Source organism: Genypterus blacodes, unplaced genomic scaffold (genome assembly GCF_046128005.1).
Source record: "Genypterus blacodes isolate CSIRO-AG114 ecotype Tasmania unplaced genomic scaffold, CSIRO-AGI_Gbla_v1 ptg000133l_1, whole genome shotgun sequence".
In the NCBI taxonomy this organism is placed as follows: domain Eukaryota; kingdom Metazoa; phylum Chordata; class Actinopteri; order Ophidiiformes; family Ophidiidae; genus Genypterus; species Genypterus blacodes.
This window is the reverse complement of record NW_027466935.1, coordinates 7,962,501-7,980,384: the sequence shown is the minus strand read 5'-3', so window position 1 is coordinate 7,980,384 and position 17,884 is coordinate 7,962,501. Positions and strand designations below refer to the sequence as shown.

Below are 17,884 nucleotides of genomic sequence, written 5' to 3'. Positions count from 1 at the left end.
TTATTGATGCTGATGTCATGTCTCCTCTGATAGGAACCAGGAGAGGGCAGCACAAGTGATCCGTGAGGTTCCCAGATAGGAGAGGACAAAGGTGTTATTGATGTCAAACGTATGTGGATAGACTGTTTGCACGCCCTCATGTGAGCGACTTCTCCTGTAAAATACTTCTCTTCCATAATCTCATCAAGGTGACATCAAAATGTTCTCAAACCACATATTTATTTGTCGCCTCCAGCACACACAGACACACACAGTAAACATGAAATACACAGTGGAACAGACATTTGTTTAGCTTGTTGTCTTTTGAAGTTGGAAGTTGAGGTTGTGCACTGACAATAGAAATAATAAGTTTTGATAATAAGTTAACACTGGTGTGATGTGGATGTTTTGTGGGATGCAGAAGCTCCAGATGACAGGAGTGTCCAGACGAAACGCAGATTCCAGTAAATATGGAAGAAAGGAAGATGAATGAGCATAAAAACAAGCAGCATAATGAAGGAATCACTCCATAGTATTTCATTTGTTATAGTGACCGCGGTGCTGATGGCCTCAGCTTCTGTTCATACACAATGTTTTTATGTCTAGACTGTTTACTGTCACATTACGTAACTGTCTCCCCGTGAGGAATCAAACATTACGTTTTCATAAACACCTTCTGTGTTTGCATCTTCAATCCTTTTAAAGCATATTCACTTAAATAATTTACAAAAAGTAAAATGTAGGTTATATAGCAGTGTAGTTTTTGTACATATGGTAATGTCATTTCCAGCATGTTGCTCTTATTGTCTAAAAAGATGATGTGATTAAAAACAGGTTATAAATCCTGCTTCTGCTGCCATCTAGCAGCCAAAACTTTCACCTACAACGCAACATGTCAGCCACTACATTTACATGCACTCAGTACTCTGCTGCTATTAAGGCAAAAATGTAAGTAAGGCGTATACACAAATGGAATTAAAAGAATTAATTCCTCTGTTCTCTGACCTGTAGTAGATTTGTTGCTTAATCCCAGTATAAGGAAATGCATGTGGAGGCGGTTTACTTGTGAAATGTATGTACATAGATTGATTCTAAATTGATCTCCAATGGCATAATCTTGCGTTGTGGCATGACATTTCAAAAGGATTTATAACTTTATTGTCTTAATCATAGCCTGATCGAAGTTTTAATGTGCGTGTAAATGACCGTAGGTGAGCAGAATTGAAATGTTCAACCCTTAGAAGAAAAGTGCAACAATGCTTTTCTGGATAAAGACATTTAGTGTTTCATCGACAATTTTCCCGATGCTGCGATTCATCACAAACTGCACTTTTCTCTTCAAACATCCTCAGTCTTTGGTGTAGCTTCTTGTTGTGTTAACCGTTTAAAAAAAAAAATGTAATACAAAGTAGAGACATAAGAAAACAAAACACTTTTACTTCCAGCCAAATACAATGCTGTAAAATGTTAAAAAGTACAAATTATGGTACAACCCGCTGCAAAACTGCATTTTAATCTCAACATGGCATCAAAGCAAAGCAGCTCTCAGATATTATAGAACACCATTAAAAGAGAAGCAGAAGAGGCCTCATTCTGCAGTCACTTTGATGAATCCTGCTTGAGGTCCGGTGTGATTCGCTGAGATTTGTGGATCTAAGACTGCAGGTTTCCCAGTTACTCCCAGTAACTTTCCAAACAAAAGGCAGATCTTCCAGCAAATGGACCAAGCTAAATGGCCACAAACTTGGAAATGTATTGTTACCGTGTGCACAACAAATATATGAAAAATTCAATTTGACAGTTTTTAAACAGCCATGTGCTCCTCAGAGTCCAAAAGAGTTCAACTGGGCTTTCAGCCTTATGAGCAGCGGCAACAACAGTACCAAAAATACCCCAAATAAAACAAAAACATTATGATGCTGCCTCAAGAAACCAAATATCCTGTTAAGATTCAGGTCAGCTAACTTCCTTAATATCAGAGGCCAAGCGGTTTCTCAAACTGTGGACTGTCTGTAGTCACACAGCGCCGCTGAGGCAACATCATCGGGCCAATGTGATTGGTAAAGGTCATAGTGGTTCCAGAGAGTCCTGGGACTCCTGCTCGTTGGCCAGGACCGTACGCCCGTTATCACTGTAGCTCCGGTTTGGAAGGAAGGACAATCTGAGAGAGAGAGAGAGAGAGAGAGAGAGAGAGAGAGAGAGAGAGAGAGAGAGAGAGAGAGAGAGAGAGAGAGAGAGAGAGAGAGAGAGAGAGAGAGAGAGAGAGAGAGAGAGAGAGAGAGAGAGAGAGATTATACATTATTATATATAAGTATACACCAGAAGGAGACTTTTAATCTACAAAATCATATGAGATATAGTTCTTATTATTTCAACAAAAATATATATTTTTTTTATCTCTATATGTATATTTGTATATATCCATCCTGGAAGTGACAATTGTAAACCCCAAAACGAGCTATCTAAAATAATTCATAATGCTTCAAAAATCATCTGTCCAGCAAACAGATTCTAAAATGAAGTGAATGCAGTTTGACTGAAAATGTCCCAGTTTAAACAATCGTGTCATAGCACCTGTGGTAGGAACAAGGAGGGGGACGGCGTCAGTGGGAAATAGGAGGAAGAAAGGAGGAGAAGAGGAGAGGACGAGGAGAGGAGGAGGACGAAGAAGAGAGGAGGACTGTGACGTAGGAATTAAGAACGGCGCTATTAAGAAAGTGGGCGAGAAAGTAGGTGACAAAATCCTCTGCAGGGGGAGAGGAGGGACGAGGGGGAGGACGAGGAGGAGGAGGGAGAAGAGAAACTAGATGACAGCTTCTGAGAGACGTGAGCAGACAAATCCAGATTAAAACGATGTGAGGGGAAAACTCAACAGAGAGGAAGAAATGTCACACGCTTGCTGTTTTGGTGTGTTAACTGAGTGTGTGTGAGTGTGTGTGTGTGTGTGATAGTGTTATCAAGCCGTTTCCGTGTACAGACTGCATATAGATACACACACACACAGACACTGACACACACCTGAACGAAGGCCTGGGTGGAATTCGGATAAATTCACACGATTATAGCGAGCTGTTATCTCTCCACTGACTACAATCACACACACACACACACACACACACACACACATACACACACACACGTGCAGCCTCACAGTCCCATGTGGAGGCATGTCTTGGGTGAGGGGAGGAAAGATAAACAGAAATGTTCTGTATCTTCTGCCCCGTGTGTGTGTTGTGTGTTTTCTCTGCAGGGAGTCTGTTTACTGTCCAAACACAGCTCAGCCTATATCAGGAGTGTGTCACACAAACACAAACACACACACACACACACACACACACACACACACACACACACACACAATACAGACAAGATTCCCAGCAGCCACTGGGGCAGGACCTCACTCAGAGATCACTCATCCCTGAGAAAAAACGTCATCCATCTTCATCCATCACATCTTTGAATACAGATCAGTTTCTCTTCTTCAAACTTTGCTCTTATGACAAACAAACTACCCGGACTGAAGGTCGTCTACGTGTGGCTCTACTTTGTCTCATCACGCGTCCTCCACATATGGATCCTGCCTGCGTTGCGTTCAGGGATCAGTAGTAAATGTGTCAAATTAATGAATTTCCAGGATTCTGATCACTTTCTTGCATCAGCATCAGTGAGACAGGTAGTGATGGTGGCTGCTGTCTGTCTGCTTACGTGCTATTTGTCCCCTAGTCAGATTTCTGATGGTTTCACATTAAAGGAGCATCGGGAGTTTTTGACATAATCTGGAATTAGATCCTATTGCAGATTTCTTAAAGAGATGGGAATCAAAACCAGCTTCACCTCCTCCACAAATACATCGTTCCTTACATTTGGCATCAGTCTCTTAAGGCTTCCACCAAACATCTGCAGCCACTTTGGACTCAGTTGGTCCTGCAGTGTAAGATGGGGTCATGTGTGCAACCAAAATAAGAAACGTATCTCTGATCAGATCTGACAGCAAAGATGAAACTCAGCCTTGTTTATACTTCTAATCTACACAAATTAATTTACGTTCAGGTGAGTTTGAGGTCACTTGACATATATGGTCGTGTTCATCAGAAGAACACGAACGCCATGAGTCCTAAGCAGATGTTTGGACTGTATCAGATGATGTATTACAGTGGAACACATGCACATTCAACAGATTAATCAGATATACTGCTCTTATCTTCCCTGAAGTTTTGGGTGTCACCTATTTCAACAACACGGCGTGGCGTCTCGTCTGCAGCATTAAATAATTACATTTCCATTTGTCCCATAACACAACATTCCCAGTTGTAAAAGATGGAATTTTCCCACAAGTTAGCATTAGGTCCTATGAAGCTGCAGAGTTAACATTCTGTCGCAAACTTCCTCCCAAGTTTTTTTTCCCGTGAGACCAAAGACATAATTCTTTCAAGTCAATTATCATAAAAAATAAAAACATTAAGGGTAAGTGAAGCCTGGTAAAAGGTCACAGAGGTCACGGAGACACACAAAGGATTTTAATGAGATTATTTCTGATTTTCATCATGGCAATCTTCACATATGGGAAGACGGTTTGTTTCTGTAGAGACTATATATAAGTCGAAACTCCACAATACATCTGTTCAACCAAGGATTTGAGTTTTCTATTAATACCACATTAGTACATTCTGTCCACAACTGACAGATAACATGTTTTGTTTTGCGTCTCATGATAACATATAGAGACGATGCCAAGAGGCTCACAAAGTCAAGTACAGTTCAATTTGTGGGGAGAATATAAGAACCAGTGCTGGAACAAAAAACAGAGAGAGATTTTGAGAATAAAATTGGAATATTTACACAATAAAGTCACAATACTTTGAGCAAAATTGAAACGTTATGATTATATGTAATGTTTTGAGAAAAATGTTGTACTTCAAGAGATAAGTCAATAATATAGCGAGGACACAGTTTGAGCCCCTGTATGTTTGGTTTCATGTCCTGATACTCATCTGATGTAAACCTATTAGCTTATTTGAGAATTAATCTGTTTGATCATAAACCACAAAGCATATTTCAAATGTCTTTTTCTTCAGTTTTTGTTTCATGAGGCCCCGATGTTCCATCACTTGTTTTTTTAAACGATCTATTCATTCAAGTTTACATCAGACATTCATGTATTTAACCCAAATAACTGCAATTTGCATCGATAAGTTTTAATTTTGTGTTTGCTAGTTTGCTTCGTGGCGCAGTTTCAATCTCGCTGAAATTCAAACTTTTGATCAAAACGCACATCAAAGAGGGCCTGGGGCTCATGTGGAGACGCCACGCTGAGACAAAACAGCATGTTTACCTTCTTCCTGCATTTCTGAGGACACATCTGATCTGTTGGGAATTAGAATTTGTTTATTTACAACTCGTAACCTCTAAACAGAGCATGATGGACGGAAAAGCAGAGAAATTTGTGTGAGATTGTTTGTGGTTTGGGGTTTGATTCCTTTCATCCCTCATGTCGCCCCCTTGTGGATATCGTGTTTAATCCACTAGATTTACAGTCACTACCTAAAACTATATGCAAGCTGCATTGTTTAAATAGCGGCTGAGTGAGCGGAGCTAAAATTAAAAAAAAATGATATATGAGACAAAGTCATCGTTGTTCCAAAAACGACAAATCTGCTGGAGTGAAGATAAACCGTCTGATCCGATTCTCCAGGGACAAAGAGCCGTTTGTGTTCCTTTAATTAAGCACTAATTTCTCTCTGGGACACTAAATAATCAAATTTCCCTCTTATCTCTCCGCTGTGCGCCGATAAAGACGGGAGATAACCGAGTCGGGTCTTTTCCCAGAGGAAAACTCCGGAATACAGAACATGGGACACAAACTCACACACACACATGCACACATACATATATACAAAACGGAAACAGGACAAGGAGGCCAAATTTCAGCAAAGGTCAGGATGCGTCAGTCCTCTGGAGGATTTTATTTGCACGGAAAAAACATTCCGATTCAGTTAAGAGTTCATTTGTTTTTGTGGATGTAATGTTCCAGTTACTCAAATGTCCGAAAAACAATTTGACTTCTGCTTTCCACCGTAACAAACCGTGTAAATTCCCGCCTCCTACCTGAAACGTATTTGGCCTCTGGTTGCAAACGGGAGATCTGCAGCTCTCATCCGGTTTGAGTTGTTTTGGTGGGAGTTGAGGGTAGACGTTATTTTCATCCCCAAAGTCATTTCAAATTGAAGAGCCCCATCATTTTTCCGGAGAACAAACAGAATGAAACACTACAGGAAACATTTTTTTCCCCCAGCAGTTGCCACTGGGCCGGGGCACAAAGCGCCGCGCTCCTGTAATAACACAGAGGGATAAACCTCACATGACTCCTGCGCTGAGGGAGTCTGGAGTGTCGGGAACATTACAGCGTGGGTTTCCTCCCACAGGCCCGGCAGACTGGAGGTGCAGCTTCAGGTGAACTGGAAACTGGAAAATTACACGTAGGTGTGAGAGTCTGCAGAGGCTGAACGCTGAGATCGGCTCCGCTTGCAAAACAAAAGAGTGCAAAGGTTTGAGATTCCTTTTGACAGTACAAAAGATCATGAAAGGAACTTAGTAAGTAAACTACCATGTTCTTATTATATTTATGATTTATTTTGCTCCACATCGCCATTCCGCTCTGGTGTCTTGATCGCTCAGGGGAAGTTTGGACAGAGAATAAAAATGATTGAAGCAGTCGAAGTTTGTGGACCTGCTGCTCCTCTTCACTCACTTCCTGAACTCCAACTGCTCAGAGATGCACGACCTGATAGTGAGACGCTGCTGTGCTATTTCAGACTGTGTGTGTTTACATCTCTCTCTCTCTCTCTCTGTCTTTATCTCCTGTGTGTGTGTGTGTGTGTGTAAATCATTTAATTTGCTTCTCATTAGCATTTTACTGCAAAGTGTCCGATCCTGTCCAGGCAGAAACTTTATTTTATTAACCTGGACGGAGCAAATTTGAATGTAATCTATGAAAGTCGCCATAAAACCTGTTTTAGCAGACAGGGGTTCACAAGTGCTCATACCAGGTCATATTAACTATGGTTGGACTCTACACACACCAAAGATAGGTGGGAACATTACATCCTCATCATCCTCATCATCATCCTCATCATCATGTGCTGTGTCAAACATCAATCCGTCTTGTTTTCACATAAATCCGATGAACTTCTTCCTGCTCAAATTCACAAGTAGGAAGTTTTCCAGACCTTCACCACATTCCCCTGGAACGCTCTGCATGAGTGCGGACGCTCTACAGGATTCACTCCATATTTCATTAGCGTCCTCCTTTCCCCACTGACCGAGTGCATGTTTCTCACGAGGTTCTCGAGGTATTTTTAGGTTTGGACCTAAAGCTACTGTACTTGCGGGAGCCGCTTAGGCCGATGACACAGAAAAAAGATCAAGTTTAACGTGATTTGCCATACATCAAGTATGCAGCACATCCTGTCTGCATCAGCACAAGGGATGAAGGCTGACGGCGAAACGCATTTATAGAGACGTCACGCTGTCACAAGGACACACTCAATGCTGCAGGCGCACAACTTAACAAACGACTAAGGATTCAGCTACTATTTAAAACAGGAGATCATCACCTGCTTGTGTCACTACAGTGTGTGTGTGTGTGTGTGTAAATCATTTAATTTGCTTCTCATTAGCATTTTACTGCAAAGTGTCCGATCCTGTCCAGGCAGAAACTTTATTTTATTAACCTGGACGGAGCAAATTTGAATGTAATCTATGAAAGTCGCCATAAAACCTGTTTTAGCAGACAGGGGTTCACAAGTGCTCATACCAGGTCATATTAACTATGGTTGGACTCTACACACACCAAAGATAGGTGGGAACATTACATCCTCATCATCCTCATCATCATCCTCATCATCATGTGCTGTGTCAAACATCAATCCGTCTTGTTTTCACATAAATCCGATGAACTTCTTCCTGCTCAAATTCACAAGTAGGAAGTTTTCCAGACCTTCACCACATTCCTCTGGAACGCTCTGCATGAGTGCGGACGCTCTACAGGATTCACTCCATATTTCATTAGCGTCCTCCTTTCCCCATGACACAGAAAAAAGATCAAGTTTACCGTGATTTGCCATACATCAAGTATGCAGCACATCCTGTCTGCATCAGCACAAGGGATGAAGGCTGACGGCGAAACGCATTTATAGAGACGTCACGCTGTCACACGGACACACTCAATGCTGCAGGCGCACAACTTAACAAACGACTAAGGATTCAGCTACTATTTAAAACAGGAGATCATCACCTGCTTGTGTCACTACAGTGTGTGTGTGTGTGTGTGTGTGTTTTCAGCCATTGACTTCAGGCCTCATTAACACCAGGCCGTCTCATTAACAGGACAGATGGCATGTTGATGTTTAATGGAGCTTTGCTGCTATTTATTCTTATTAATACTCATAATTTGTATCTGATATTTAATGATCTGTTTTTGAAACTAAGAATGCACAATATTAATCATTTACATTAGACATCTGCAGATACGACCCTGGCTGGCATTGTTGTTCCCCTAAATTGAACCTAACTAGATGCATATGAATGTGATTTGTAGGAGACATGATGTCAGATTAGACCGCAACCGTTTCCTCCATTTTCCTTCCTTTTCCTTGACAGAATCGTTCCCGTCGTCTGCCATTTATCCATCTGTGCCTTTTACATAAAACATGTATAGCAGCCATCTACCACACACATTCTACACACACACACCCACGCACACAGGATTTATAGTTTATATGAGGACAGAAGGTGCGGTAGAGTCGTATTTGATGTTTGGCATACAGTCTCATCTAAATCAGAACACCATCCAAGCAGATTTAATTTAACCCACTTGAACCAATCTGAACTCAAATGGACTGAAATGAACTCAATTATGTCCTCTTGGTCCATCTGGGGACATTTTGCTCTGCAGCCAGGATTTAGAGTAAAAACACATGATCACCGACAACAAAGACAAATTGAAGTAACAAATCCTAAGAATGTCTGAACCTCATCCAGACATGGCAGCGTCCAAGTTTCATATGAGCACTGCTTAATGCGCTCAGCAGCCACTTTAATGTCCCACTGAGCCTGAGCCTCTGCTGTGTGTGTGTGTGTATGTGTGTGTGTGTGTGTGTGTGTGTGTGTGTGTGTGTGTGTGTGTGTGTGTGTGTGTGTGTGACGTGGTGTCGCACTCTCTCAGACATTCATACTTTGTGAAAAATGTCAAGTATGAGCAGAAACTCACCCAGTTACAAATTGACAAGAGCATTCTGGTAACCATGACAACCATTGTAAAGATGGAACACAGAATAACAACACACAATGACACACACTTGATCTGTCTATGCAATGCATTGAACAGGAGCAAATGTTGAATTTAGCGAGTTCGCTGATGAATTAAACACAAAACAACAACAATAGTTAGTTGTGAATATTGTGATTAATATTCATACAAACACACATCACTATTACCTTTAACTATTACCTGCAACATCTCTTTTATGTACCAGCACTACAGCGAGAGTAGAAACTGTTACAGCTTCTACATTTGAAGCAACTTCCTTCTTCTTCTACTAACTACTGTGAGTAGCACCGCATCTGCTACTATGACTCTGTGACTATAACACTACACCCACTACTACTGTTAAAAACACTACGACCACTACGCCAACCAATACTGCTACTCAATCTGTGATTACCTCCACTACAATCATCATTATTACTCAAACTCCTCTCAGCGCCGTTTTATGTGAGATGATAAACGGTGGCGTCGTCTTTCAGGGATAATGTGCTACAGGCCATATGACGATGATTGCAGCCAAATTGAAAAATTAAAAATGGGTTAAAATGACCTAAAGGCAGCGCTGGAGTGCTGCTATATTTTATTTTCCCTCTAGATGATTTCCCATTTGCTCACTCTCCACATCGCCACTCCTCTGTCACCCAAACAGCTTCACGGCCAAGAACATCAGGCTACAATAACGCAGAGTGACCCAGGGTGAAGACGGTGGGGCGGCGATAATTGTTTTCACGTTACGATGACACAGAGTTTATGTGACGTGATACAAAAGCTGAAAATGCTGAAACGAACTAAACAAACAGTTTAAGGAGTGAAATCAGGCGGCGTCTGATGATGACAGACAGCAGAGACATTAGTGCTGTACTTTGTTGAGGTAATTAGAGTGATTATGTTCAATCAGGCATAATTTTGCTAATGTTTGGTCTGCAAAATCAGAGGTAGGTTATGAGGTCGTCCAGTGCCAACAAGGTCAATAAGGGGATCTAACGCTTCATCATCTGAGCTGCTATGTGAGCGACATCATTCACATAGCAGCTGAGATCCTCTTCCAGGCCTCAGGACTCGGTTGTTGTTTTCGTCTCTTCCTGTTCCGTCTTTGTCCCGCCTACCTACCGACCGTTCCTATCTGAGGCTGATGATCTTCCACTTTGTCCTTACATTATGAGGTTATTCATGAGAGACTCCAAAGCCTTTGCCCTGGGCTTGGAGCCATTGACAGGTGAGCCCGTAAAGCCCTCACAGCCGTCGTATGAGATGTTGATCCATACAAATAAACTTGACCTGAAACAGCAAAACCCCTTAAATGTCGAATCAGCAAATATGTTTCTAGTACAGAGAAATGGAGCAAGTTAGACGCGATGAGTTCCGTTTAGAGCCGCAGACGAGTTCAGAGCATCAAACCAAAAGTGTCCAAACCCCGATGAGGAAGCAGCTGATGTCCTGATGTTCAAGCAGTCGTATTCTAATCGGTTAATTAGAAGTGAGAGCCTTTTATGTTCAGGCTCAAACTCAACTATGAGTCAAAGTTTTCGAGGTGTAAACCAAGAAGCCAAAAAAAAAAAGTCCGACAGCAAGACAGAAGCGAGAGGATTTAGAGTGAGAGGAAGGGAGAGGAAGGGGAGCCCAAGGGGGAGCAGAGAGGAGCAGCTGTAGGATTTTAGGCTTCAATCAAACAATGATAAATCATACAGGGTTCATTCTAAATCACAGACTGGAGTGTTTACGCTCCTCTGGCCCGGGTTGCCTGCTGCCCGTCCAAACTCTATCACCAGGGACCTGCTTCTCATTCGTGCTGTTACACACACTTACACACACAGTACGAGCAGCAGATTTGAAGCTACCTTTCATAATGAAGGACGGAACCGACTGAACTCCAATTAAGCAACAAAATATGCAAAATGTTGATGTAGAGAAAGAAGAAGACACTTTGTACTGCAGCTCTCTCTCTCTCTCTCAAACACATACACACACGCATGAACACACACACACATAGGAAATCCAATTGTGACTTCATGAAGTCCTAAAACTCACACAGAGTGGACCATAATGTGTGGGCCTGGTTCGGGTCTAGATCCGCACCTCAGGCTGGAGATTAACGTCCCACATTCTACTCATTCATCTCTAATGTACTACAGAGCGTCATCGGCGTATTAACAGAACCGTACAATCGTTTTCACTGTGTATTCCTTCCACTGAAACCAGCTGTGCTTCGCTTGTGCGGCGGTTGCCAGGGAGTTGAGTCACGTAGCGACCACACGGACTGAACGCAGCTGATAGGAGTGGGTGATACTTGGCTTCATACTTCTGCAATTCGGACAGGATTTGGCTTCGGCAACGTGAAGGTGAAGTCAGGACGGAGCGATCACTCCTCCTGATAAACTGTTACACAAACTGTTGATGGGACTCTCTCTCTCTCTCTCTCTCTCTCTCTCTCTCTCTCTCTCTCTCTCTCTCTGAGTTGTAGTTTGTTGTTTCATTCACCGCTCAAAGATTTGCCTCCTGCCTCACATTAACGGCTTGTTAGCATTCCGCGTTGAAACAGTGGCTAATTTATCTTGGCTGTTCTTCGTGTTGACGAACGTTGTTGCTTTTACGAACAAAGAGATTATCTATTTATCTGTAAACTGTATTTCACACGCACAATACATCATACTTTGTAATAATATCTACGGAAATCCCTGGTTGCCATGGTAACCAGCAACCAACCATCTGGTGGACTTTAACTTTGACCTGAACTTAAACAGGAGCCTTTATAGCTTTATAAAGGCATTCGACAGATGCATTATATGCGATGCTGAGTGCCAGAATGAGCTCAGTAGAACAGGAAATATGCAGACGGTATCAAAGTAGTATTTGTCCTTCTGGGTTTGATGGTTTCATGCGTGGCAGATTAGAATCATTTGATGCTCTTAAATGAGGCTTTAAGTCGCTGCCTTACATACCTCAGATGAAGTTCACACATTCAGCCCACATTGTTTTAATTACTGGTGCCAGCTGCTCTGAAGGAGGCGAGACGAGGAAGAGAATCAAATGACACGAGGCGAGCAGAGAGCCCGGTTCACACTAAGTGAAATTTGTACTTAAAAAGAAAAGAGCGAACGTGCATCATTTACAGTCCAAACCCTTTACCCTACAGAATCAATCACTGGGTTACTGTCTGTTCTTTGAGCAGTAGCAGTGTAAAGTTCACATTCAGCTTCATACTGGTTCATTTTGACTGTTAGGGAGAAAACTTGGCTTGTGTGTTTTAAAACAGTGCAGCGGATGCAACATGTGCAGGCAGAGCGAGGACAGTAGACACTTGTTTATGGTTGAAAAATACATCACAGACACACACACACACACACACACACACACACACACACACACACACACACACACACACACACACACACACACACACACGCACACACACACACGCCCGGAGCTTTCTGACAGAATCATTTGAAACATTTCATCAGTAATTTCTGCTGCGAGTTTCCAGGATCCTGCCGATGAAATCTGATTACGCGAGTCTGCTTTGTGTCTGAGCCACATTTTAAGAGAGGACATCAGATTGGAGTGACGACTGTTTTCATTTCTGTTTCCTACAGACGCACACACACACACTCTTACGCATGCCTAACACACATTTATAAACGTGACAGCTGTGTTATCCGATTAGCACACACACATACGAAACAGTGAAGCAACTCCTAAATCAGCTCAGTGAGAATGGTCTTCATCATTAAATGGGAATAGGAATGGAAACACACGCACACACACACACACACACATTGTAACAACAGGATCTATGCGTCAATTCTTAACAATCCTGCGTTTAACCCCTAAAATAAAAGTTTCATGTTGTTGATCACTTGTTTGGTTCCCCACATGGTGTGTGTGAGGTTTCTGTCCAACAATAACAATACCACGGACACAGATACAGACACATACACATACACAGACACACACACACACACACACACACACACACACACACATACACACACACACACACTATAGAACAAGAGAAGAGGACACTGAAATCTCTTCACAGATCGTACGTGTGTTTAATGTGTACATGTGAAGGTTCGGGTGAACGTATACAGCAGCGTTTGTGTTCTGTGTCGCCTGATTCACATCACTTTATTCTGTTTTGTTTTATATGAGTGACTTTTTCAGTTTGTGTGTGTGTGTGTGTGTGTGTGTGTGTGTGTGTGTGTGTGCGCGCTCTCCAGCAGTGAAGTGCTTTTGTTACAAGTTAAACAGTGCAGACATAGGGAGGTCACCTCCTCCATCATCCTCTCCACTCCACAGGGGCCGAGAGCACAAACAATGCACTCACCTAAATCACCGACATTAACGTCAACAACAGCCCTCCATATATAAGAGGAGCACCCATGGGACCTGATATATTATTAGTATAATTCAACTTAAAGGATTCATGCCGTAATAAAGAAGCGAACCCTCCTGAAGTCCATGGGCGCTCCATCGTGACTCAGAGCTGCAACAGCAACACGTGAAGCTGTTTACTTTCATGCCCGTGAATATTCTAGAAGAGCACGTAGGTGTCGGCGCTTTTATTTGGAGTGAAGCCTCTTCACCCGTATGTCACTCAGGTTGTCTAATCAACTAAAGCCTGAGGAGGTGAAATCATTCCACTCCAGCTACAGAAAAGCACTTGAGATTCCTTAAACATCGGAAGAGATCATCAGAGTCAAAACGCGCTCGATTCATGGCTTTGTTCCCTGTCCAACCTTTTTCCTCGTCTCCCGTCGGCGTTTACGAGTTCTATTCCAGCCTTGATTAACCGCTTCAAAGTGAAAAGTCTGATTCTGGCGCTGTGGTTTGTCGTCACGTCTCATCGCAGCTGAGGTGAGGTTGCAAAGGAGATTTAGAAAATTACAGACATTCTAATACTGAGTTCTCCCAGCCTGAACAGAATCATGTCAAATCACACTCACAGGTATTAAAGTCATTCTACATACATGGGGCATGTCTCAAAATCTGTTACAATCTGATTTCGTGTTGCCAAATTTGCGCCGCATCTATAAGAATGATTCTGCTGTGAGGTGTGACACAGACACACAAATACACAACAGACGTATTCATAACTAAATGTTCTCATCGGAGGTGATGTGGTCGCGTCCCTCAGACAGATCTAAGCCTTGATGTCCAATCAGGAAGAGCCTGATGGGACTCAGGGAAGACAACACAAACCACAGAGCGACACAACCACACACAGTTCATGCAAACACACTTTCTTCACTTCCTCCCACATAAACGCACACACACACACACACACACCTCTTGTCCCATGCCGCGCTTTTACCTCAGCGCCATAGACGTCCCGTTGACCGACACAGCCGAGCACGCTCTCTGGGTGTGTCCGTAAGAGTAGCTCCCGTGCCGCGCGTAACGTTCATCGCCGCAGCAGAGTATCACCAGAAAGGCCCTGCGAAAGGCCCGGTTCAGGAAGGCGTACAGAAACGGGTTCAGCCCCGAGTTAATGTAGCCCAGCCACAGCCAGGCCGTCCACAGCTGCCAGGGCACTGAGTAATGGATGAAGGGGTCCACCACGTTAGTGATGAAGAACGGGGCCCAACACAGGCAGAAACAGCCCATGATTATCGCCAGAGTCTTTGCCGCCTTGGTCTCCACGCGCATCCGGCTGGAAGCGATGGGATGATGCTCAGAGGGAGAGGAGGAGGAGCCGACGGTGGTCTTCAGGCGGTAGTGCTCAGAGGGGTCCGAGGCGGTGGAGGCCCTCGCCATGGCGACCGGAGCCGAGCCGGAGACGGGGGCAGAGCCGGCGCGCTGCAGGGTCTCGATCTGCCTGGCGTGGGTCATGGCGGTGACGTAGATGCGTTGGTAGGCCAGGACCATGAGCGCCAAAGGGACGTAGAAGGCCACGGCGGAGCAGATCAGAGCGTACGGCCGGTTGACCAGGAAGACGCAGCTGGTGTCGTTAGCGGCTCCTGCAGACGCTCGCCGCTCTTCAATCTGGGAGAGACACGGAACACAACAAGTGCAGAACAGGTTCAAATCCCTAAACTGTCTCATTTCTTCACACAAACCAAGCAGGCGCTGATTTGGGCACAAAAAAATCCAGACAACCTCGTTTAAAACTGTGATATTTAAACATAATTGTCTAAAAACACCTGGTGGATCCAGATCCTCTATCCTAAAGCTCACCAGGCCTGAGCCAGTTGCATTGCTCAACATGTAGACAGGAAAGAGGAAAGCTGGAGCGAGACGAAGTTTGGATTTCAAAGAATTCCTTTTTTGGGGGGAAAGCAGGAATACAGCAGATATTCACCATTACAGCATCCCTTAGTTTCTCCCCTCAGGCTGACAGTGACAAACGGCCGCTAAAAGGGCAAAAACTCAAACAAAAAGTGTGTCATGATCTCAGCAATGATAAACTGGGAGCAGTTGGTTGGTTGAGATAAAACTGAAATGCTTAAACACCGACTTGCTCGCAGCTAGAAATCCTCCGCTGGGGACTGGAATTGTGGGTCGAGTGTAAAGGAATGTATGGAGGCGGCCCAAGCTGCTGGGATTTATGTTTCTCACTTTATATTGAAACCAGACAGGAATTCTAAATGGATATTAAGACGATTAGAGAGAGAGATTTTGGTATTCCGATCTCGTTGACAGAGGACTTACGATGTCTTCGATGCCGATGGCGTTCCAGCTTTGCATGATGGGCAGGAAGGAGATGAAGGTGGGAATGAGCCAGCAGCCGCCGAGCATCGCCGCCACTCTGACCGGAGTCATTTTGTGTCTGTAGACCAGAGGCTGGCAGCAGATAGCGTAGTACCTGCACACACACAAACACACACACACACACTGGAAGGATGAGTTTGTATTTCTTAACTAAGGCAGTATTACAACAAAACACAACATCACAGCAAACACACACCTGTCCAGTGCGATGCAGCAGAGGTGAAGGATGGACGCCGTGGTCAGCAGGACGTCCAGAGACGTGCGGACCAAGCAGAAGATCTCTCCGTAACGCCACTCGCCGGTGGTCAGCTCGATGGCCGCAAACGGCATCACAACCAGTGCGACCAGCAAGTCGGCGAATGCCAGAGACACTATGAAGTAGTTTGTCTTCTTCTTCCTGCAGTGAGAGAAGAAGAAGAAGAAGCGAGAAATGCAGACAGACGTTGTTTGTGTCCCACCTCAGCTCCTTCAGGCGGCGTCAGAGTCAGCGGACGCACCGTAGATGTCGGTCCTTGCAGAGCGCCACCATGACCAGCAGGTTGCCAAACACCGTCATGATGATGATGATGGAGAGGAAGACGGTGAGGATGATCTTCTCCAGTGAGAGCAGGACTTGCTGCTCTTGCTCCTGCTCCTGCTGCTGCTGCTGCTGCCCCGAGTTTAATGCGTCATCCAACAAACTGCACACCAGCCACAGAGAAGTCATTCATCATCATCATCATCATCATCATCATCATCATCACCATCATCATCCCTGATTTTTCAATGTTTAAAAATGCAAATAATGTTTAAAAATGAAGAAAACAGCCACCTCATAATGTTAAAATGGGTCCAGCTGCGTGTTTACAGTTTAGAATGAATTAATATTTACTGCTACAAGGATTTTAACATTTTAACATTGCTGCTTACTGTTGAGGTGATGCTGTGGCCATCACTGGTCGTCTGCATGGAGATCAGTCCTCATCACCCCACGCTCTGGCCCTATGGACACACACACACACACACGCACACGAAGCAAAGATGTCACACAATTGTATTCTAACAAACTGGATCATTGCTTGAAAAACATTTGTCATTTATCACTTCAACAGGCTTCAGCAGGCAGCAGCGGTCTCTGCCAGATTCCATGAGCGCATTTGTAAAGCAATAACAATGCTTGAGAGACTCCCAGAAGAGCCTACAAGCAAGGTCAAAGGTCAAGTCATCCACTGCACGAGTGTCAGTGTCTGAACTTAATTCCTTCCTTCCTAACCTGAACAACAGGTTTGTGAACGACCCCAAAAAGTACTAAACCTGTTTGGTGGACAAAGCTGCAGATGAATGAGCTCCATGAGGACCTCAGGATAAGGAATGAAAGGGTTTATTCCCTTACGGAGACACATTCCGATCCAAAGCAGTGTATTGTCCTCACCTGTTCAGAGTATTTTTGGTACCAGAATCGTAATTAAAGCGACTATTGTGAATGAAAAAGAAAGAGCTAAGAAGGTGAAATGAGGCTGTGCAGACTGATTGACTGCTGGGACGTCTTTAGGTGTCAGGATGCAGGAAAGATGGTTTCTGTCCCGAGTGATGCTCGTAAACCAGGAGATAAAAGACCAAAGATAACATACCTGTACTTTTGCTCTAAACATTGTAAATCATTTAGACAGTTTCCTTTGTTTTTTTTCAAGCACTTGGAATGAGACGTTTGAGGTCAATCCTTCATTTCCCCTTTTCCTCTTGGTATGTTGACTTATGTGTTTGTCCTTTGTCGTAGTTGTGCAGCCAACTGACACAATTGGCCGTATCCATGGAAGCCGGCAGAAAAACTAGTACTTGTTGCTGCACTAGTGACTCTTACTGGTCAGTCACGGTCACTGCATTGAGAAGAAC

At 43.7% G+C, this 17,884-nt stretch overlaps 1 protein-coding gene across 1 annotated transcript in view; it reads right to left on the bottom strand.

Annotated features, from left to right (window-relative positions):
• Positions 1-1,478: 1,478 nt before the first annotated feature.
• Positions 1,479-17,884, bottom strand: part of LOC143011244 (5-hydroxytryptamine receptor 4) — a 25,071-nt gene continuing 8,665 nt past the window's right edge. The window contains exons 2-7 of the mRNA XM_076164059.1: positions 16,922-16,993; positions 16,510-16,692; positions 16,209-16,409; positions 15,953-16,106; positions 14,616-15,286; positions 1,479-2,140 (exon numbers count right to left, since the gene is read on the bottom strand). Of these exons, the coding sequence (XP_076020174.1) occupies positions 2,047-2,140; positions 14,616-15,286; positions 15,953-16,106; positions 16,209-16,409; positions 16,510-16,692; positions 16,922-16,944 (1,326 nt within the window). The 5' untranslated portion in view covers positions 16,945-16,993 and the 3' untranslated portion in view covers positions 1,479-2,046. The remainder of the gene's footprint in view (positions 2,141-14,615; positions 15,287-15,952; positions 16,107-16,208; positions 16,410-16,509; positions 16,693-16,921; positions 16,994-17,884) is intronic.